Source organism: Mustela putorius, unplaced genomic scaffold, assembly GCF_011764305.1.
Source record: "Mustela putorius furo isolate JIRA1106 unplaced genomic scaffold, ASM1176430v1.1 tig00003983_pilon_pilon_pilon, whole genome shotgun sequence".
Taxonomy (NCBI): domain Eukaryota; kingdom Metazoa; phylum Chordata; class Mammalia; order Carnivora; family Mustelidae; genus Mustela; species Mustela putorius.
In genome coordinates this window covers 15,730,566-15,749,786 of record NW_025422123.1, presented here as the reverse complement: position 1 = coordinate 15,749,786, position 19,221 = coordinate 15,730,566, and the positions used below count along the sequence as shown (strand labels likewise).

Sequence of the window (19,221 nt, the reverse complement as noted above, 5' to 3'; positions counted from 1 at the left end):
TTGGGTTCTTTCCAAACTTCCTTTTGTGGTTGAGTTCTAGCTTTAGAGCATTGTGGTCTGAAAATATGCAGGGAATGATCCCAATCTTTTGATACCGGTTGAGTCCTGATTTAGGACCGAGGATGTGATCTATTCTGGAGAATGTTCCATGTGCACTAGAGAAGAATGTGTATTCTGTTGCTTTGGGATGAAATATTCTGAATATATCTGTGATGTCCATCTGGTCCAGTGTGTCATTTAAGGCCTTTATATCCTTGCTGATCTTTTGCTTGGATGACCTGTCCATTTCAGTGAGGGGAGTGTTAAAGTCCCCTACTATCATTGTATTATTGTTGATGTGTTTCTTTGATTTTGTTATTAATTGGTTTATATAGTTGGCTGCTCCCACATTGGGGGCATAGATATTTAAAATTGTTAAATCTTCTTGTTGGACAGACCCTTTGAGTATGATATAGTGTCCTTCCTCATCTCTTATTATAGTCTTTGGCTTAAAATCTAATTGATCTGATATAAGGATTGCCACTCCTGCTTTCTTCTGATGTCCATTAGCATGGTAAATTCTTTTCCACCCCCTCACTTTAAATCTGGAGGTGTCTTCGGGCTTAAAATGTGTTTCTTGGAGGCAACATATAGATGGGTTTTGTTTTTTTATCCATTCTGATACCCTGTGTCTTTTGACAGGGGCATTTAGCCCATTCACATTCAGGGTAACTATTGAGAGATATGAATTTAGTGCCATTGTATTGCCTGTAAGGTGACTGTTACTGTATATGGTCTCTGTTCCTTTCTGATCTACCACTTGTAGGCTCTCTCTTTGCTTAGAGGACCCCTTTCAAGATTTCCTGTAGAGCTGGTTTGGTATTTGCAAATTCTTTCAGTTGTTGTTTGTCCTGGAAGCTTTTAATCTCTCCTTCTATTTTCAATGATAGCCTAGCTGGATATAGTATTCTTGGCTGCATGTTTTTCTCGTTTAGTGCTCTGAAAATATCATGCCAGCTCTTTCTGGCCTGCCAGGTCTCTGTGGATAAGTCAGCTGCCAATCTAATATTTTTACCATTGTATGTTACAGACTTCTTTTCCCGGGCTGCTTTCAGGATTTTCTCTTTGTCACTGAGACTTGTAAATTTTACTATTAGTTGACGGGGTGTGGGCCTATTCTTATTGATTTTGAGGGGCGTTCTCTGAACCTCCTGTATTTTGATGCTCTTTCCCATTGCCATCTTGGGGAAATTCTCCCCAATAATTCTCTCCAGTATACCTTCTGCTCCCCTCTCACTTTCTTCTTCTTCTGGAATCCCAATTATTCTAATGTTGTTTCGTCTTATGGTGTCACTTATCTCTCGAATTCTCCCCTCGTGGTCCAGTAGCTGTTTGTCCCTCTTTTGATCAGCTTCTTTATTCTCTGTCATTTGGTCTTCTATATCACTAATTCTTTCTTCTGCCTCATTTATCCTAGCAGTGAGAGCCTCCATTTTTGATTGCACCTCATTAATAGCTTTTTTGATTTCAACTTGGTTAGATTTTAGTTCTTTTATTTCTCCAGAAAGGGCTTTTAGATCTCTCGAGAGGGTTTCTCTAATATCTTCCATGCCTTTTTCGAGCCCGGCTAGAACCTTGAGAATTGTCATTCTGAACTCTAGATCTGACATATTACCGATGTCTGTATTGATTAGGTCCCTAGCCTTCGGTACTGCCTCTTGTTCTTTTTTTTGTGTTGAATTTTTACGTCTTGTCATTTTGTCCAGATAAGAGTAAATGAAGGGGCAAGTAAAATACTAAAAGGGTGGCAACAACCCCAGGAAAATATGCTTTAACCAAATTAGAAGAGATCCAAAATCGTGAGTGGGGAGAAAGGGGATAAAAAGAGGTTCAAAAAGGAAGAGAGAAAAAAGAAAAAAAAAAAAAAAAAAGAAAAGAAAAGAAAAGAATTTTAAAAAAAGAAAACACCTAAGAAAAATGTAAAAAAAAAAAAAATATATATATATATATATATATTAGATAAACTAGTAAAAAATCGTTAAAAAAGAAAAAGGTAACAGTTAAAAAAAAAAAAATTTTACCCGAAGGCGAGAAAAAAAAAAAAAGAAAAAAAAAATGAAAACGAAAAAATTAAATTAACTGCAAGACTAAAAAAAATCACAGGAAAAAAGCCATGAGTTCCGTGCTTGGCTTTCTCCTCCTCTGGAATTCTGCTGCTCTCCTTGGTATTGAAACCGCACTCCTTGGTAGGTGAACTTGGTCTCGGCTGGATTTCTTGTTGATCTTCTGGGGGAGGGGCCTGTTGTAGTGATTCTCAAGTGTCTTTGCCCCAGGCGGAATTACACCGCCCTTACCCGGGCCGGGGTGAGTAATCCGCTCGGGTTTGCTTTCAGGAGCTTTTGTTCCCTGAGCGCTTTCCGTAGAGTTCCGGAGGACGGGAATACAAATGGCGGCCTCCTGGTCTCCGGCCCGGAGGAGCCGAGAGCCCAGGGCCCCACTCCTCAGTGCGCCCTCAGAGAACAGCGCCCAGTCACTCCCGTCTGCCTGACCTCCGGCCGCGCTCCGAGCTCACCGAGCCTGCGACCGGTTTCAAGGTAACACGGAGCTGCGAGCTTACTGTCAGCTCTGTCTCTGTAGCCGGCTTTCCCGTTCCAATACCCGCAAGCTCTGCGACACTCAGACACCCCCGATCCTTCTGTGACCCTGCGGGACCTGAGGCCACGCTGACCCCGCGTGGGCTTCGCCCCGGTTTAGCCTCTGGAGCGATGTCCCTCAGCGGAACAGACTTTTAAAAGTCCTGATTTTGTGCGCGGTTGCTCCGCCGCTTGCCGGGAGCCGGCCCCTCCCCCCGGGGTCTATCTTCCCGTCGCTTTGGATTCACTTCTCCGCCGGTCCTACCTTTCAGAAAGTGGTTGATTTTCTGTTTCCAGAATTGCTGTTCTTCTTCTCTTCGATCTGCCGATGGATTTTCAGGTGTTTGCAATCTTTAGATAAGCTATCTAGCTGATCTCCGGCTAGCTGAAGCAGTCTCAGCTTGCTACTTCTCCGCCATCTTGACTCCTCCCCCCCAGGAATTGTTGCAATTTCTAAGAACTGTGATGGATTACTTAGTTGAAAGCCTATGGTGCTGGTTTTGCTTCTGAATTTGCTTTCATTTATTTTTTTTAAGAGTTATTTTTTTATTTATTTGGTAGAGAGATCAAAGTAGGCAGATAGGGAGGCAGAGAGAGAAGGGGAAGGAGGCTCCCTGCTGAGCAGAGAGCCCAATGGGGGGCTCAATTCTTGGACCCTGAGGTCATGACCTGAGCCGAAGGCAGAGGATTAACCCACTGAGCCACCCAGGTGCCCCTAGAATTTGCTTTCATTCTTGAAATGATCAGTATCATAAGACCATCCCCCATAGCAGCTAATGTCATTCATGTTACGATCATTATAAGGTACACTTTGTGTTTTCTTTTTATTAATGGTTATACAATTAGCTGACATTCTAGGCATACTGCAGGCTCTGGCACTGGGACAATAATCTAACCACTAAGGAGGGTTTAAAAAAAATGCAAGCAATCATGGTCTTGATAGAATTTCTTATTTTTGACAATGAACAAAGACTGAAAATCCTGAGGCAAAGAAGCCTCATGCAGAAATGTCACTGCAGGAGGAGGAGTCAAGATGGCAGAGAAGTAGCAGGCTGAGACTACTTCAGCTAGCCGGAGATCAGCTAGATAGCTTATCTAAAGTTTGCAAATACCTGAAAATCCATCGGCAGATCGAAGAGAAGAAGAACAGCAATTCTGGAAACAGAAAAACAACCACTTTCTGAAAGGTAGGACCGGCGGAGAAGTGAATCCAAAGCGACGGGAAGAGAGACCCCGGGGGGAGGGTCCGGCTCCCAGCAAGTGGCGGAGCAACTGCGCACAAAATCAGGACTTTTAAAAGTCTGTTCCGCTGAGGGACATCGCTCCAGAGGCTACCCGGGGCAAAGCCCACACGGGGTCAGTGTGGCCTCAGGTCCCGCAGGGTCACAGAAGGATCGGGGGTGTCTGAGTGTCGCAGAGCTTGCGGGTATTGGAACAGGAAAGCCGGCTACAGAGACAGAGCCGACAGTAAGCTCACAGCTCGGTGTTACCTTGAACCGGTCGCAGGCTCAGTGAGCTCAGAGCGCGGCCGGAGGTCAGGCAGACGGGAGTACCTGGGCGCTGTTCTCTGAGGGCACACTGAGGAGTGCTGCCCTGGGCTCTTGGCTCCTCCGGGCCAGAGACCAGGAGGCCGCCATTTGTATTCCCGTCCTCCGGAACTCTACGGAAAGCACTCAGGAAACAAAAGCTTCTGAAAGCAAACCCCAGTAGATTACTCTCCCCGGCCCTGGGTAAGGGCGGTGTAATTCCGCCTGGGGCGGACACTTGAGAATCACTACAACAGGCCCCTCCCCCAGAAGATGAACAAGAAATCCAGGCGAGACCAAGTTCACTTACCAAGGAGTGCGGTTTCAATACCAAGGAGAGCAGCAGAATTCCAGAGGAGGAGAAAGCCAAGCATGGAACTCATGGCTTTTTCCCTGTGATTTTTTTTAGTCTTGCAGTTAATTTAATTTTTTTCTTTTTTTTCTCGCCTTTGAGTAAAATTTTTTTTTAACTGTTACCTTTTTCTTTTTTAACGATTATTTACTAGTTTATCAATATATATATATTTTCTTTTTTATATTTTTCTTAGGTGTTTTCTTTTTTTTTAATTTTTTTTCTTTTTTTTTCTTTATTTCTTCCTTTTTGAACCTTTTTTTATCCCCTTTCTCCCCCCTCACGATTTTGGATCTCTTCTAATTTGGTTAAAGCATATTTTCCTGGGGTTGTTGCCACCCTTTTAGTATTTTACTTGCCCCTTCATATACTCTTATCTGGACAAAATGACAAGACGGAAAAATTCAACACAAAAAAAAGAACAAGAGGCAGTACCGAAGGCTAGGGACCTAATCAATACAGACATCGGTAATATGTCAGATCTAGAGTTCAGAATGACAATTCTCAAGGTTCTAGCCGGGCTCGAAAAAGGCATGGAAGATATGAGAGAACCGCCTTGAGAGATATAAAAGCCCTTTCTGGAGAAATAAAAGAACTAAAATCTAACCAAGTTGAAATAAAAAAAGCTATTAATGAGGTACAATAAAAAATGGAGGCTCTCACTGCTAGGATAAATGAGGCAGAATAAAGAATTAGAGATATAGAAGACCAAATGACAGAGAATAAAGAAGCTGAGCAAAAGAGGGACAAACAGCTACTGGACCACGAGGGGAGAATTCAAGAGATAAGTGACAACATAAGATGAAACAACATTAGAATAATTGGGATTCCAGAAGAAGAAGAAAGAGAGAGGGGAGCAGAAGGTATTTTGGAGAGAATTATTGGGGAGAATTTCCCCAAGATGGCAATGGGAAAGAGCATCAAAATACAGGAGGTTCAGAGAACGCCCCTCAAAATCAATAAGAATAGGCCCACACCCCGTCAACTAATAGTAAAATTTACAAGTCTCAGTGACAAAGAGAAAATCCTGAAAGCAGCCCGGGAAAAGAAGTCTGTAACATACAATGGTAAAAATATTAGATTGGCAGCTGACTTATCCACAGAGACCTGGCAGGCCAGAAAGAGCTGGCATGATATTTTCAGAGCACTAAACGAGAAAAACATGCAGCCAAGAATACTATATCCAGCTAGGCTATCATTGAAAATAGAAGGAGAGATTAAAAGCTTCCAGGACAAACAAAAACTGAAAGAATTTGCAAACACCAAACCAGCTCTACAGGAAATATTGAAAGGGGTCCTCTAAGCAAAGAGAGAGCCTACAAGTGGTAGATCAGAAAGGAACAGAGACCATATACAGTAACAGTCACCTTACAGGCAATACAATGGCCCTAAATTCATATCTCTCAATAGTTACCCTGAATGTTAATGGGCTAAATGCCCCTGTCAAAAGACACAGGCTATCAGAATGGATAAAAAAACAAAACCCATCTATATGTTGCCTCCAAGAAACTCATTTTAAGCCCGAAGACACCTGCAGATTTAAAGTGAGGGAGTGGAAAAGAATTTACCATGCTAATGGACATCAGAAGAAAGCAGGAGTGGCAATCCTTATATCAGATCAATTAGATTTTAAGCCAAAAACTATAATAAGAGATGAGGAAGGACACTATATCATACTCAAAGGGTCTGTCCAACAAGAAGAGCTAACAATTTTAAATATCTATGCCCCCAACGTGGGAGCAGCCAACTATATAAATCAATTAATAACAAAATCAAAGAAACACATCAACAATAATACAATAATAGTAGGGGACTTTAACACTCCCCTCACTGAAATGGACAGATCATCCAAGCAAAAGATCAGCAAGGAAATAAAGGCCTTAAACAACACACTGGACCAGATGGACATCACAGATATATTCAGAACATTTCAGCCCAAAGCAACAGAATACACATTCTTCTCTAGTGCACATGGAACATTCTCCAGAATAGATCACATCCTCGGTCCTAAATCAGGACTCAACCGGTATCAAAAGATTGGGATCATTCCCTGCATATTTTCATACCACAATGCTCTAAAGCTAGAACTCAACCACAAAAGGAAGTTTGGAAAGAACCCAAATACATGGAGACTAAACAGCATCCTTCTAAAGAATGATTGGGTCAACCGGGAAATTAAAGAAGAATTGAAAAAAATCATGGAAACAAATGATAATGAAAATACAACGGTTCAAAATCTGTGGGACACAACAAAGGCAGTCCTGAGAGGAAAATATATAGTGGTACAAGCCTTTCTCAAGAAACAAGAAAGGTCTCAGGTACACACCTAACCCTACACCTAAAGGATCTGGAGAAAGAACTAGAAAAAAACCCTAAGCCCAGCAGGAGAAGAGAAATCATAAAGATCAGAGCAGAAATCAATGAAATAGAAACCAAAAAAAACAATAGAACAAATCAACGAAAGTAGGAGCTGGTTCTTTGAAAGAATTAATAAAATTGATAAACCCCTGGCCCGACTTATCAAAAAGAAAAGAGAAAGGACCCAAATAAATAAAATCATGAATGAAAGAGGAGATATCACAACTAACACCAAAGAAATACAAACTATTATAAGAAGATACTATGAGCAACTCTATGCCAATAAATTTGACAATCTGGAAGAAATGGATGTATTCCTAGAAACATATAAACTACCACAACTGAACCAGGAAGAAATAGAAAGCCTGAACAGATCCATAACCAGTAAGGAGATTGAAACAGTCATTAAAAATCTCCAAACAAACAAAAGCCCAGGGCCAGACGGCTTCCCGGGGGAATTCTACCAAACATTTAAAGAAGAACTAATTCCTATACTCCTGAAACTGTTCCAAAAAATAGAAATGGAAGGAAAACTTCCAAACTCATTTTATGAGGCCAGCATTACCTTGATCCTAAAACCAGACAAGGATCCCACCAAAAAAGAGAGCTATAGACCAATATCCTTGATGAACACAGATGCGAAAATACTCAACAAAATACTAGCCAATAGGATTCAACAGTACATTAAAAAGATTATTCACCATGACCAAGTGGGATTTATTCCAGGGCTGCAAGGTTGGTTCAACATCCACAAATCAGTCAATGTGATACAGCACATCAATAAAAGAAAGAACAAGAACCATATGATACTCTCAATAGATGCTAAAAAAGCATTTGACAAAGTACAGCATCCCTTCCTGATCAAAACTCTTCAAAGTGTAGGGATAGAGGGCACATACCTCAATATCATCAAAGCCATCTATGAAAATCCCACCGCAAATATCATTCTCAATGGAGAAAAACTGAAAGCTTTTCCGCTAAGGTCAGGAACACGGCAGGGATGTCCATTATCACCACTGCTATTCAACATAGTACTAGAGGTCCTAGCCTCAGCAATCAGACAACAAAAGGAAATTAAAGGCATCCAAATCGGCAAAGAAGAAGTCAAATTATCACTCTTTGCAGATGATATGATACTATATGTGGAAAACCCAAAAGACTCCACACCAAAACTGCTAGAACTTATACAGGAATTCAGTAAAGTGTCAGGATATAAAATCAATGCACAGAAATCAGTTGCATTTCACTACACCAACAGCAAGACAGAAGAAAGAGAAATTAAGGAGTTAATCCCATTTACAATTGCACCCAAAACCATAAGATACCTAGGAATAAACCTAACCGAAGAGACACAGAATCTATAATCAGAAAACTATAAAGTACTCATGAAAGAAATTGAGGAAGACACAAAGAAATGGAAAAATGTTCCATGCTCCTGGATTGGAAGAATAAATATTGTGAAAATGTCTATGCTACCTAAAGCAATCTACACATTTAATGCAATTCCTATCTTAGTACCATCCATCTTTTTCAAAGAAATGGAACAAATAATTCAAAAATTTATATGGAACCAGAAAAGACCTCGAATAGCCAAAGGGATATTGAAAAAGAAAGCCAACGTTGGTGGCATCACAATTCCAGACTTCAAGCTCTATTACAAAGGTGTCATCATCAAGACAGCATGGTACTGGCACAAAAACAGACCCATAGATCAATGGAACAGAATAGAGAGCCCAGAAATAGACCCTCAACTCTATGGTCAACTAATCTTCGACAAAGCAGGAAAGAATGTCCAATGGAAAAAAGACAGCCTCTTCAATAAATGGTGCTGGGAAAATTGGACAGCCACATGCAGAAAAATGAAATTGGACCATTTCCTTACACCACACACAAAAATAGACTCAAAATAGATGAAGGACCTCAATGTGCGAAAGGAATCCATCAAAATCCTTGAGGAGAACACAGGCAGCAATCTCTTCGACCTCAGCCGCTTCAAAATCTTCCTAGGAACAACGCCAAAGGCAAGGGAAGCAAGGGAAAAAATGAACTATTGGGATTTCATCAAGATCAAAAGCTTTTGCACAGCAAAGGAAACAGTTAACAAAATCAAAAGACAACTGACAGAATGGGAGAAGATATTTGCAAACGACATATCAGATAAAGGACTAGTGTCCAAAATCTTTAAAGAACTTAGCAAACTCAACACCCAAAGAACAAATAATCCAATCAAGAAATGGGCAGAGGACATGAACATACATTTCTGCAAAGAAGACATCCAGATGGCCAACAGACACAAGAAAAAGTGCTCCATATCACTCGGCATCAGGGAAATACAAATCAAAACCACAATGCGATATCACCTCACACCAGTCAGAATGGCTAAAATAAACAAGTCAGGAAATGACAGATGCTGGTGAGGATGCGGAGAAAGGGGAACCCTCCTCCACTGTTGGTGGGAATGCAAGCTGGTGCAGCCACTCTGGAAAACAGCATGGAGGTTCCTCAAAATGTTGAAAATAGAACTGCCCTATGACCCAGCAATCGCACTATTGGGTATTTACCCTAAAGATACAAACGTAGTGATCCAAAGGGGCACGTGCACCCGAATGTTTATAGCAGCAATGTCCACAATAGCTAAACTATGGAAAGAACCTAGATGTCCATCAACAGATGAATGGATCAAGAAGATGTGGTTTATATACACAATGGAATACTATGCAGCCATCAAAAGAAATGAAATCTTGCCATTTGCAACAACATGGATGGAACTAGAGCGTATCATGCTTAGTGAAATAAGTCAAGCAGAGAAAGACAACTATCATATGATCTCCCTGATATGAGGAAGTGGTGATGCAACATGGGGGCTTAAGTGGGTACGAGAAGAATCAATGAAACAAGATGGGATAGGGAGGGAGACAAACCATAAGTGACTCTTAATCTCACAAAACAAACTGAGGGTTGCTGGGGGGAGGGTTTTGGGAGAAGGGGGTGGGATTATGGACATTGGGGAGGGTATGTGCTTTGGTGAGTGCTGTGAAGTGTGTAAACCTGGTGATTCACAGACCTGTACCCCTGGGGATAAAAATATGTTTATAAAAAATTAAAAAATTAAAAAATTAAAAAAAAAAAAAAAGAAATGTCACTGCAGGGTTAACTGGGTGGCATCAGGTTCTCTGTTCAGTGGGAAGCCTGCTTTCCCCTCTCTGCCTACTTGTGATCTCTCTCTCTGTCAAATAAATAAATAAAAATCTACAAAAAACAAAAAGAAGGAAGAAGAAAGAAAGAAAGAAAACAGACACTGCAAATAAAAACATTGCTAAGGCACTGTTTCAGAAGTAGTTAGTGACTGTGACCTTATATCTGAAGGGCAGGATATCCAAAATAATGCATATACAAATTCGGGTACTGCTTAGGTGTTAAAGACAGTATCTTCCTATGCAGAAGGGGGCAATTCAAAGCAAGATCTGATTTTAAAAGACCTGACTAGGGCTAGAAAAGAATTTTAAATAGCATCTCAGGGATGTGACAGTAAGATGGCGAAACACATAGCCTGATTTCTTCAACAAAAAGTAATGGAAGAAATAAAAAATATGAAAGGGGAGCTTGTATGTAAGAGAGATATTAACCAATTGCAATGTATGAACTTTATTTAGGTGCTTATTCAAAATAAACTGTTAAAATACTATATCAATTTGGGAAATGTAATTACTAACTATTAACCAAATTTTAAAACAGCACAGAGTTGATCTAGCAAGCTTGAGGCCTCTTTCTTTACAGAAGCCTGCTTGCCAGCTTGGCCCTTGGATGGGAGCTGGCAGTTTGGATTTCTGCAGGAGTCCTGCTGTTCCCAGAACTGATAGGAGTTGGCACTTACCGTGCCTACCTGTTTGTGCAATCAGTGTGGTTTATGCGGAACACCTGCTCTCCCTCTGGGAGTCTAGAAAATTGTTATGTGCTAGGCAAAGTATGCCTCCAATAAAAGAAAATCCTATATGTGTAGTCACAACTTATTGCTTTAAGTATGCCCTGTGTGACTCCATTGGGGAGGGCTCTGGCAAGCTTGTGCCTGGTTTTCTCTGGATTTTGCCAATGCACCTTTTTCCTCTGCTGATTTTGCTTTGTAGCCTGTCTCTGCTGAGTTCTGTGGGATCTTCTAGCCAATCAATAAGCTTATGGGTGGTCCTGGAAACCTCTGTACAGGAGTGATATTAGTATAGTGTGTTGTTGTTTGTTTGTTTGTTTGTTATTTTAAGAATCTTTATCTTTTATTAATATATGTAAGATACTTAAGTATAATGGGATAATATCTGGGATATTTCCTTCAAACTAGTTAGTAATGGGGTATGGATGAAACAAGATTAGCCATATATTGATGGGATTTTCCTTATTGTAGTCTCTCACTCGGCCTTTGTATGTCCTTGAAAATTGTAATAACTGAAAAAAATGAAATGAAATAAAAATAAAGTCCAATTGCTTTATGTGACTTATAGTGCCCATTCTTCTTTAGCTTTAGTCTTCTTTTGCTCAAAAATTCCTACAACATATTCCCTAGAAGAAAAATTAACATTCATTGAGGTAGGTACTTTTCAAATACCATGTTTCATTTGTTTACAAAACATGTGTAAGGAAGATATTATAGGTTAATTTCCCCCCAAAAAAGAAATTGATCAAGGCTCAGAAAGATTAAGCAGAAAGGAAGGTAACTAGCAAATGTCAGAGCAGGGGCTCTCCCGTTAAGAAGAATGCAGGTTACACTAGTAAGTCTTCTGAAGATTGGATTCTTGAGTCAGAATTAGGAATTATTTCTTAGCTCTACAATTTTCTCCTATGTGTTACTTCAACTTTGTTCAAAAAGGTAATTATACAGTACTTTGTAGGGTTGTGGAAATGATTCAAGAGGTAATGTATTTAAAATATTCAGTGCCCCACAAATAAGAGCTCTCTATAAAATCAGTCATTTACCCACTTCCCTGAAACATGCAAAAAACACTTTTTGGCTCAAAGAAAGGTTATTTTGAATTATTTGGAGGAGGAGTATACCAAGGAATGATTTTCCTGTGAAAATACAGGACTCCTGAGTTCACTTATCACTATGCACAAAGACACGGATTTGATTTTGCAAGAAATTAGGAGCAGTCAAGCACAGCAGAAAAATAAATACACACACACAGACCCATGGACTCATGACACACAGACGTATCTGGATTCTGTGGCCTTACTCAAAGGGACCCAAATATCCCTTAATAACAGTCAGTGTTTCAGGTACTCCTCTCTGTACTTCTGTGCAGGAAGTCCCGCCCCACATGCAGGAACTCAGTCTACGTACAGAAAACTGGTGTCCGGCAGAAGCGGATGAGGGAAAAATTGAAGAGCCTTGAAGGAAGTTAACTTTACACCTAACTGCTTTGAGTTGGCAACAGCTTTGGAAACATCATGTAACTCACTCTGCAGCCCTGTATATGGAGAGACATAATGAAAAACGGTATTTTATCTGAAAACACAGGAAGGAAACTTTTCGCAGTATTTTGTACTACGCACTCAGTTTGCTACCTCGTATCATCCTAACCCCTGTAGAGCTATATATGAATTATTGCAGCGATTCCTGGCCTGATTCTCAAACATTGTATGGGATTTCCAGATCCCCATCGTGTTGTTTCTCACTATCATGATCTTCCATGAACATTTCTGATGGGAATATCCGTTAGGAATGTGGAATTGTCTGGGGGGACTTTTTTGACTTCTGACTTCTTAGACGACTCCTAAACTCCTTAAGGTAAGAGAAATTGTATAGCTCTCAAAGTCTACAATCTACCATTCAGCTAGAAGCATAAGAGAACTCACATTTAGTTGGCATGGCATTCTGACTTAAAGAGTCTTCTAGCCTCTTGCCTAGATGCCCATTGCAGAAATATCAAGGTATAAATTTAGCATTGGTGAGATTTATCCTAAACATGACTCACTTGGATCCTACTCATTTATCACAGCTATACGATGTTATCTATAAATCTTCATTCAGTACTTGTATGTAAAACCTTGTGCTGGGCACTGCACCAGCATGAGACCCAAGAATGGTACAGTCTCTGATAGAGCTCATCACATGGCACGTTAGCTTCTGTTTACTTAGAACTGACTTGCTCTATTTCTCCAAAATCCTATCAGCTCTATCCTTTCTAGGGGTCCTGATTAATTGAATCCTCTGGAAATTGAGTTTCCCACTTCCATCCATGTCTAAAAGCTTGTTTCCTCCTTCCAGTAAGTCACTTCCTGTTGAAGAATACATGAATACACGAATAGGAGATCATGTTGAATAGAGTCTGAAATCCGAGCACTGGCTACTTTCTCAGGGAGTTAAGTCTAGAAAAACCAAGTAGTTTCTTCAAGTTAACACTATTAGAAATTACAGAAGTTGTGGCTAGAATCCCACATTATAAACCCGAATTACATCGAAGTAATTCAAGAGACTCTGAGAAAAACATCGTTCAAGAGAGCACAAGTATGCAGAGGGGCAGATAGAGAGGGAAAAGCAGACTCCCCGCTGAGCAGGGAGCCTGATGTGGGCCTTGATCCCAGGACTTAGAGATCATGACCTGAGCTGAAGGCAGACGTTTAGCTAATAAGCCACCCAGGTACCCCTTGAAAAACTTTTAAAATCATAAGATATAATAGAGTAAACTACATAAAACAAATATATAACTGAGGCAACTGGGTGGCTCAGTCAGTTAAGTATCTACCTTCAGCTCAAGTCATGATGTCAGGGTCCTGGGATCAAGCCCTGCATCAGGCTTTCAGCCTAATGGGGAGCCTGCTTCTCCCTCTCCCTCTGTCTGCTGTTCTGCCTATGTGTGCGCTCTCTCTGTGTGTCCAATAAATAAATAAAATCTTAAAAAAACCAAATGTGTACCTTCGTTATTACATATTTTATCTACTACTAAAGCCATAAAAAAGAAATTCACTAACCACCTTCTATTTACCATTCTCCTAAACACAATTCTCTCACTCTCCACTAAAAATAGCCACTATTATCTTTTTTTTATTAAATTTATTTGTTTTCAGCATGACAATATCATTATTTTTTCACCACACCCAGTGCTCTATGCAATCTGTGCCCTCTATAATACCCACCACCTGGTACCCAGACCTCCCACCCCCCCCGCCACTTCAAAACCCTCAGATTGCTTTTCAGAGTCCATAGTCTCTCATGATTCACCTCCCCTTCCAATGACAATCACAACCCTGTTTTAAGTTTTATGATGCAAGGGTGAGCCTTAAACACCATAGTTAGATTTTGTTCACTTTCTGTCTGGTGGATCTTTTAATCCACAGCTTTTCTTTACATGCCTATCCCTCCTTCATATCCTTTAAAACTTCTTTCCATTTATTTGTTAAAGAATCCAGTTTGCTGGGTAGAATCTCTGTAGTTTGGATTTTGTGGATGATCTCTCCATGGTTTTTAGACCATGTCCCTCTGTCCCTGACACCAATTACCATTTTAACAAATGATTTTCTCCTTGCTCACATCAGAAACCTTCACTATTATTGTCCTACCTTTGTTCACCTCACCTCCTTAGAAAGGGAGGCATTGCTAATTGGATAAGACAGAACTCAGACCATTTATTGGACCATAGTTCATGGGACCACAGTACTAGCAAGCCAGATTCTGGAACTTTTAGGTTAGTTTTCATGTCAACAAGCTTTCACATATCCATGCAACCAATAGTGAACAAAAGAGTTTGGCCCATCTGGATGGCTGTATGCTTTTTTCATTCCCTGTCCTCTCATGGCCAACACAAAGAGTTTGGCTCTTACTGTGGATGAACCCTGATTTAACCTTGTTTATGGACAGCTCTTAGGTTAAAAATGACAAAGGCTTCCCCGTGTACAATGCACCGTTGTTCTGAACACCCAGCATTGAAGTAGCTCCATTGCCTAATATTTTTTAAAGATTTTATTTATTTATTTGACAGACAGAGAGCATAAGCAGGGGGAGTAACAGAGGGAGAGGTAGAAGCAGACTTCCCACTGAGCAGGGAACCTCATGTGGGGCTTGATCCCACGACCCCAGGATCATGACCTGAGGCGAAGGCAGCGGCTTAGCTGACTGAGCGACCCAGGCATCGCTCCATTGCCTAATTTTTGTAGGCTTTCTAGGCAGCCCCACCAGTAACTCGGGGTGCAGGATGAAAGACTGGCCTTTTCTACGGTAGTAGTTGGCTTTTGGAGTCATTCATGATTTGGGGATGTTATGGGAAGAGCCCTCAGGTGCTTTGGTTAAAATGAATAAAGATACCGATGACTTCTTAAAAGCTATTCTGTATTCCAAGGAAATTATAGTTCTTACCAGCAAAGCCTATAGGTGAGAGGCCACATCAGAAGCCAGAGATAATGCCTACACTGCTTAGATGCTAAAAGAGGGGCCTTTACCACTATTTTAGGCACTATTAACTCGCATCTGTCCCCACCTAACTTCAGGGAGGATGATGTGTCAATGTAGATGACTAAGACTGACTCATGACTAACAACTCAGCCTGCTAGGGGAAAAAAATACTGGCAATTGCAAGGATGTTCTCAACCTAATGGTAGGTGCAGGTGCTTTGAGGAGAGTGGGTCCTCTGGTACCACAGACTGTCCAATCATTGCTGTGATTTTTCATACCAAGGAAGAGATCTACTTATATCCACACTCGAGTAATAATGGTGAGAAAATTTTGCTAGTTTGGGTAAGTGAGTGGTAGAATCTGTCTCACGTCTCATCAGCATAACTGGGGTAAAATTGTAAAAGTCAGAGACTGTTCAGAACTTTCACTATAACGCCTTTGAGAGCATTTCCAAAGGGATGTTATAAAACACCCCAAGTCTTTAGGTAATGATATGCCTTAGTCATCCTTTGCAAGTAGATAGGAGCTTCTTCCTTGTGAGAGGGCTTCAGCTGTTTGCTGCTGGAAAAAATTACCAGACTTTGTATTTCTGACCTGGGGGACCCTGATTTCCTGTACAATGATCAAGGAACTCACTTTCAATGCAACAGTTAAAAACAAGAACTTCATTGACTGTATCATCTCACCAGTCATCATGAGAAGTTGGAAAAGTAACCCACTGAAGCTGAAATTGTCTATACACAGTATTAAAAACTCTTAATATAGGTCAGTCCTGGCCAAAAGTTCTTCCATTAGCATTTATAACCATGCAATTATCTCCTTGGATCTCAGATATACACTTATCTTACTAAATCATGCCAGGATATCCGATGCAAATCAGGTAATTATCTCTTTCCAGAATCAGCTGCTTCAGAAAGAAGCAGCCTATACTTATTGGCTTACACTTAAGTTAGAGTTACTTTAAAAGACTGGAACAGGAAATGATTAAAGGAATAAAGAAAAATATGCTGTGAAATTACAGTAACAGTGGGGGGAAAATGTCACTTGAAAGCAGCCCAATTTAAATGGTGCCTACTTACCCCAATGGCCACGCCTCTTTAGGAGTAAAACAAGTGTTTTTAGGAAACTGTAGTATAAAAATTGTAACTATATAAAATGTATATCTATGAATTTGTGCACTTAAGTATATATATTATCATATATGTGAAACGGATATCATATCTATCTGATGTATATGACAAAAATGAGAAAAAGAAGACTGCCTAGTGTCTGTGCTTGATCTCACCTTGTATTTGAAGAACTTGATCCCAGTTGATAACATCGTGTTCTTCCAACAGGCGTTGGTAAGCCCTGACATCCTTGTAGAACACAGCATAGGCATTAGAATAATGGTCCAGGTTATCTGTCTCAGCCTGGGACAGAAGACATAATTGTAAAAACATAAATATGTCCTCTAGGTAACTCAAATACTAGATAAATTAAGTACATTGACAGCTTTGCTTAGATCATTCCTACTGCCACAATCAGCCACCTATAAACAATGGCTAGATAGGAATGTGGCTAATACACTCTGGTGAGGGAAGCAACAGATATTTTGCTTGATATACTTTTGCTTGATTATTCTTCTGGTATTTGGAAACTTTAATCTATTTATTTATTTATTTATTTATTTATTTATTTATTTGTCAGAGAGAGAGAGCAAGCACAGGCAGGCAGAATGGCAGCAGAGGCAGAGGGAGAAGAGGGCTCCCTGCTGAGCAAGGAGCCCGATGCAGGATTCCATCCCAGGACGCTGGGATTATGACCTGAGCTAAAGGCAGCCACCTAACCAACTGAGCCACCCAGGCATCTTAGTAAATAAAATATTTTTTAAAAAAATGGAAATGGTATAGCTTAATGGAACCACCAACAAGATTTAACTAGAACTCTCAGAACTTTCCTAATGTGGTAAGGGCAACACATTTGATGACGTGAGCTCTTTGTCCTTGCAAAATGGGGCAGATGTCATCTTTTTCAATCTCCCTATGTATTCACCCACATTACCAAAGTTGTTGGTCACAGGAAAACATCAAACCAGAGTAAAAACAAGTATGCATAAGTATGTATGCTTCATGGTTCTAGAGATTGTGAAACACTAAAGAAACACTTTATTGAATACATTTAATCTAGCAGTTTTCCATGTCTGCAACTCCAAAGCCAGTCAAATTAGAAGCTAATGGTGAGGGGCACCTGGGTGGCTCAGCGGTTAAACCTCTGCCTTAGGCTCAGGTCATGATAACGGGGTCCTGGGATCCTGATCTATGATAGGCTCCCTGCTCAGCGCGGTGTCTGCTTCTCCCTCTGGCCCTTGTGCTCTCTCTCATGCAAAAAATTAAATCTTTTAAAAAAACTAATGGTGAAGTATGTGCCTTATTAAGCTAATATATATGACTGTAATGGTTATAATATCCCCTTTACCCAAACTTTTCTTTCCAGTTGATGTCAACTCTTGAGTTTTCAGGAGATATTATGTTTAGTTTAGTTTTGTTTCTCTGTCCTTTCCAATCTGTACCTCTTTATGTCGCCGGGTGATAACAGCTTTGAAATCTGGCCACGAATCCACCACCACCTCCTTCTGAAAGGGATTCCCACGATTCATGTTCATTACTGCTCCATAAACCTGAGCCAGAGAACCCAGAAAGACAAGCCAGTCACATTACTAACTCTTTCAGTTGCATATTACTGTTTTCACTTCTTGTATTATATAGTTGTGGCCATGAGAAGGGAAATTTTTTTATATGCACATATATACAACATGCACATGTACAAACTTTTCTCTTGTTATTTCATTATTGTACATGAAGACTGGTAAAAAAAAAAAAAAGAAAAACAAAAACTAGGAAAACCTATGAAATTTCTCCCTAAACTTAGGATTTTACTGTACAACAATGAGAGATATCAAAACAACAGGCTGACTAGATGGCACATGGGTCAATAATAAATACTTACAGAAGGAATCAGAATCTGATGTATTGACTTAGGGTTCATAATATCTTTTACAATTCCACAGATAATTTTGATGCTCAGCTGCTTTTGAAGCTTATTATACTCTCCCAAAAATATCCTGCTTAATGCAACTACTCCTTCAACCCTGAGTTACAATTAAACATCATTGAGGGTAACTCCCCTCCCCAAAAAAGCCCCCTGCCTTTCAGATTTGATAGAGGAAAGCTCTCTAAGCATTCCCTGAGGGTCATAACTATGTCTTATTCATTGCTATGTACATGGAGTCTGACATAGTGGATCAACTGGTTGTTGACTAAACAATACTGAGTATTAGAATTCTGACCTGTGCCCTTGCATATTTCTTTTCTCCACTTAGAATCAAAGATGCCTGACCTATAAAACAACCTTCATATGCCAGGGGTGCTTATAGAGAAGAAGTTGTGGTGGTAACAAGGAGAGTGAGTTACAGGCTAGTGTTCTTAGCAGCACTTTCATCATAGATCGAAACTGAAAACAATCAAAGTGTCCATCAGCAGTGGGAAAAAAATGACTAAATTGTGGCATATTCATACTATAAATTACAAAACAGAAACTTAATGGTGAATGAAAGAAGGTAGATACAAAAAGACATACTATGTGATTCAATTTACATTATATTCAGAAAAGACAAAACCACATTATAGTTTTAGAAGTCAGGATGCTGGTTACTTATGGAGAGCTGGGAAAGAGAATGTTTGGAAAATAGCACTGGGGGGCTGGGGAGAAACTGTGTCTGAATTAATGTTCTTTCTTGATTAGAGCATAAGTTATACAAGTATTTGCTCTATGAAAATTCATTGAGTGGCATAATCATGTTATGTGCACCTTCCAGTATGTGTTATACTTCAGTGAAAACCAATTTAAATTATAGGAGCATTAGAAACTACATTTTATGGGACACCTGGGTGGCTCAGTTGGTTAAGCAGCTGCCTTCGGCTCAGGTCATGATCCCAGCGTCCTGGGATCCAGTCCCAC

General features: G+C 40.2%; 1 protein-coding gene across 1 annotated transcript in view; it reads right to left on the bottom strand.

Moving 5' to 3' along the window:
• LOC101679674 (glycine N-acyltransferase-like protein 3) overlaps positions 1 to 19,221 on the bottom strand; it is a 34,145-nt gene that overhangs the window by 5,734 nt on the left and 9,190 nt on the right. The window contains exons 3-5 of the mRNA XM_045071061.1: positions 17,774 to 17,881; positions 16,508 to 16,634; positions 12,175 to 12,301 (exon numbers count right to left, since the gene is read on the bottom strand). Of these exons, the coding sequence (XP_044926996.1) occupies positions 12,175 to 12,301; positions 16,508 to 16,634; positions 17,774 to 17,881 (362 nt within the window). The remainder of the gene's footprint in view (positions 1 to 12,174; positions 12,302 to 16,507; positions 16,635 to 17,773; positions 17,882 to 19,221) is intronic.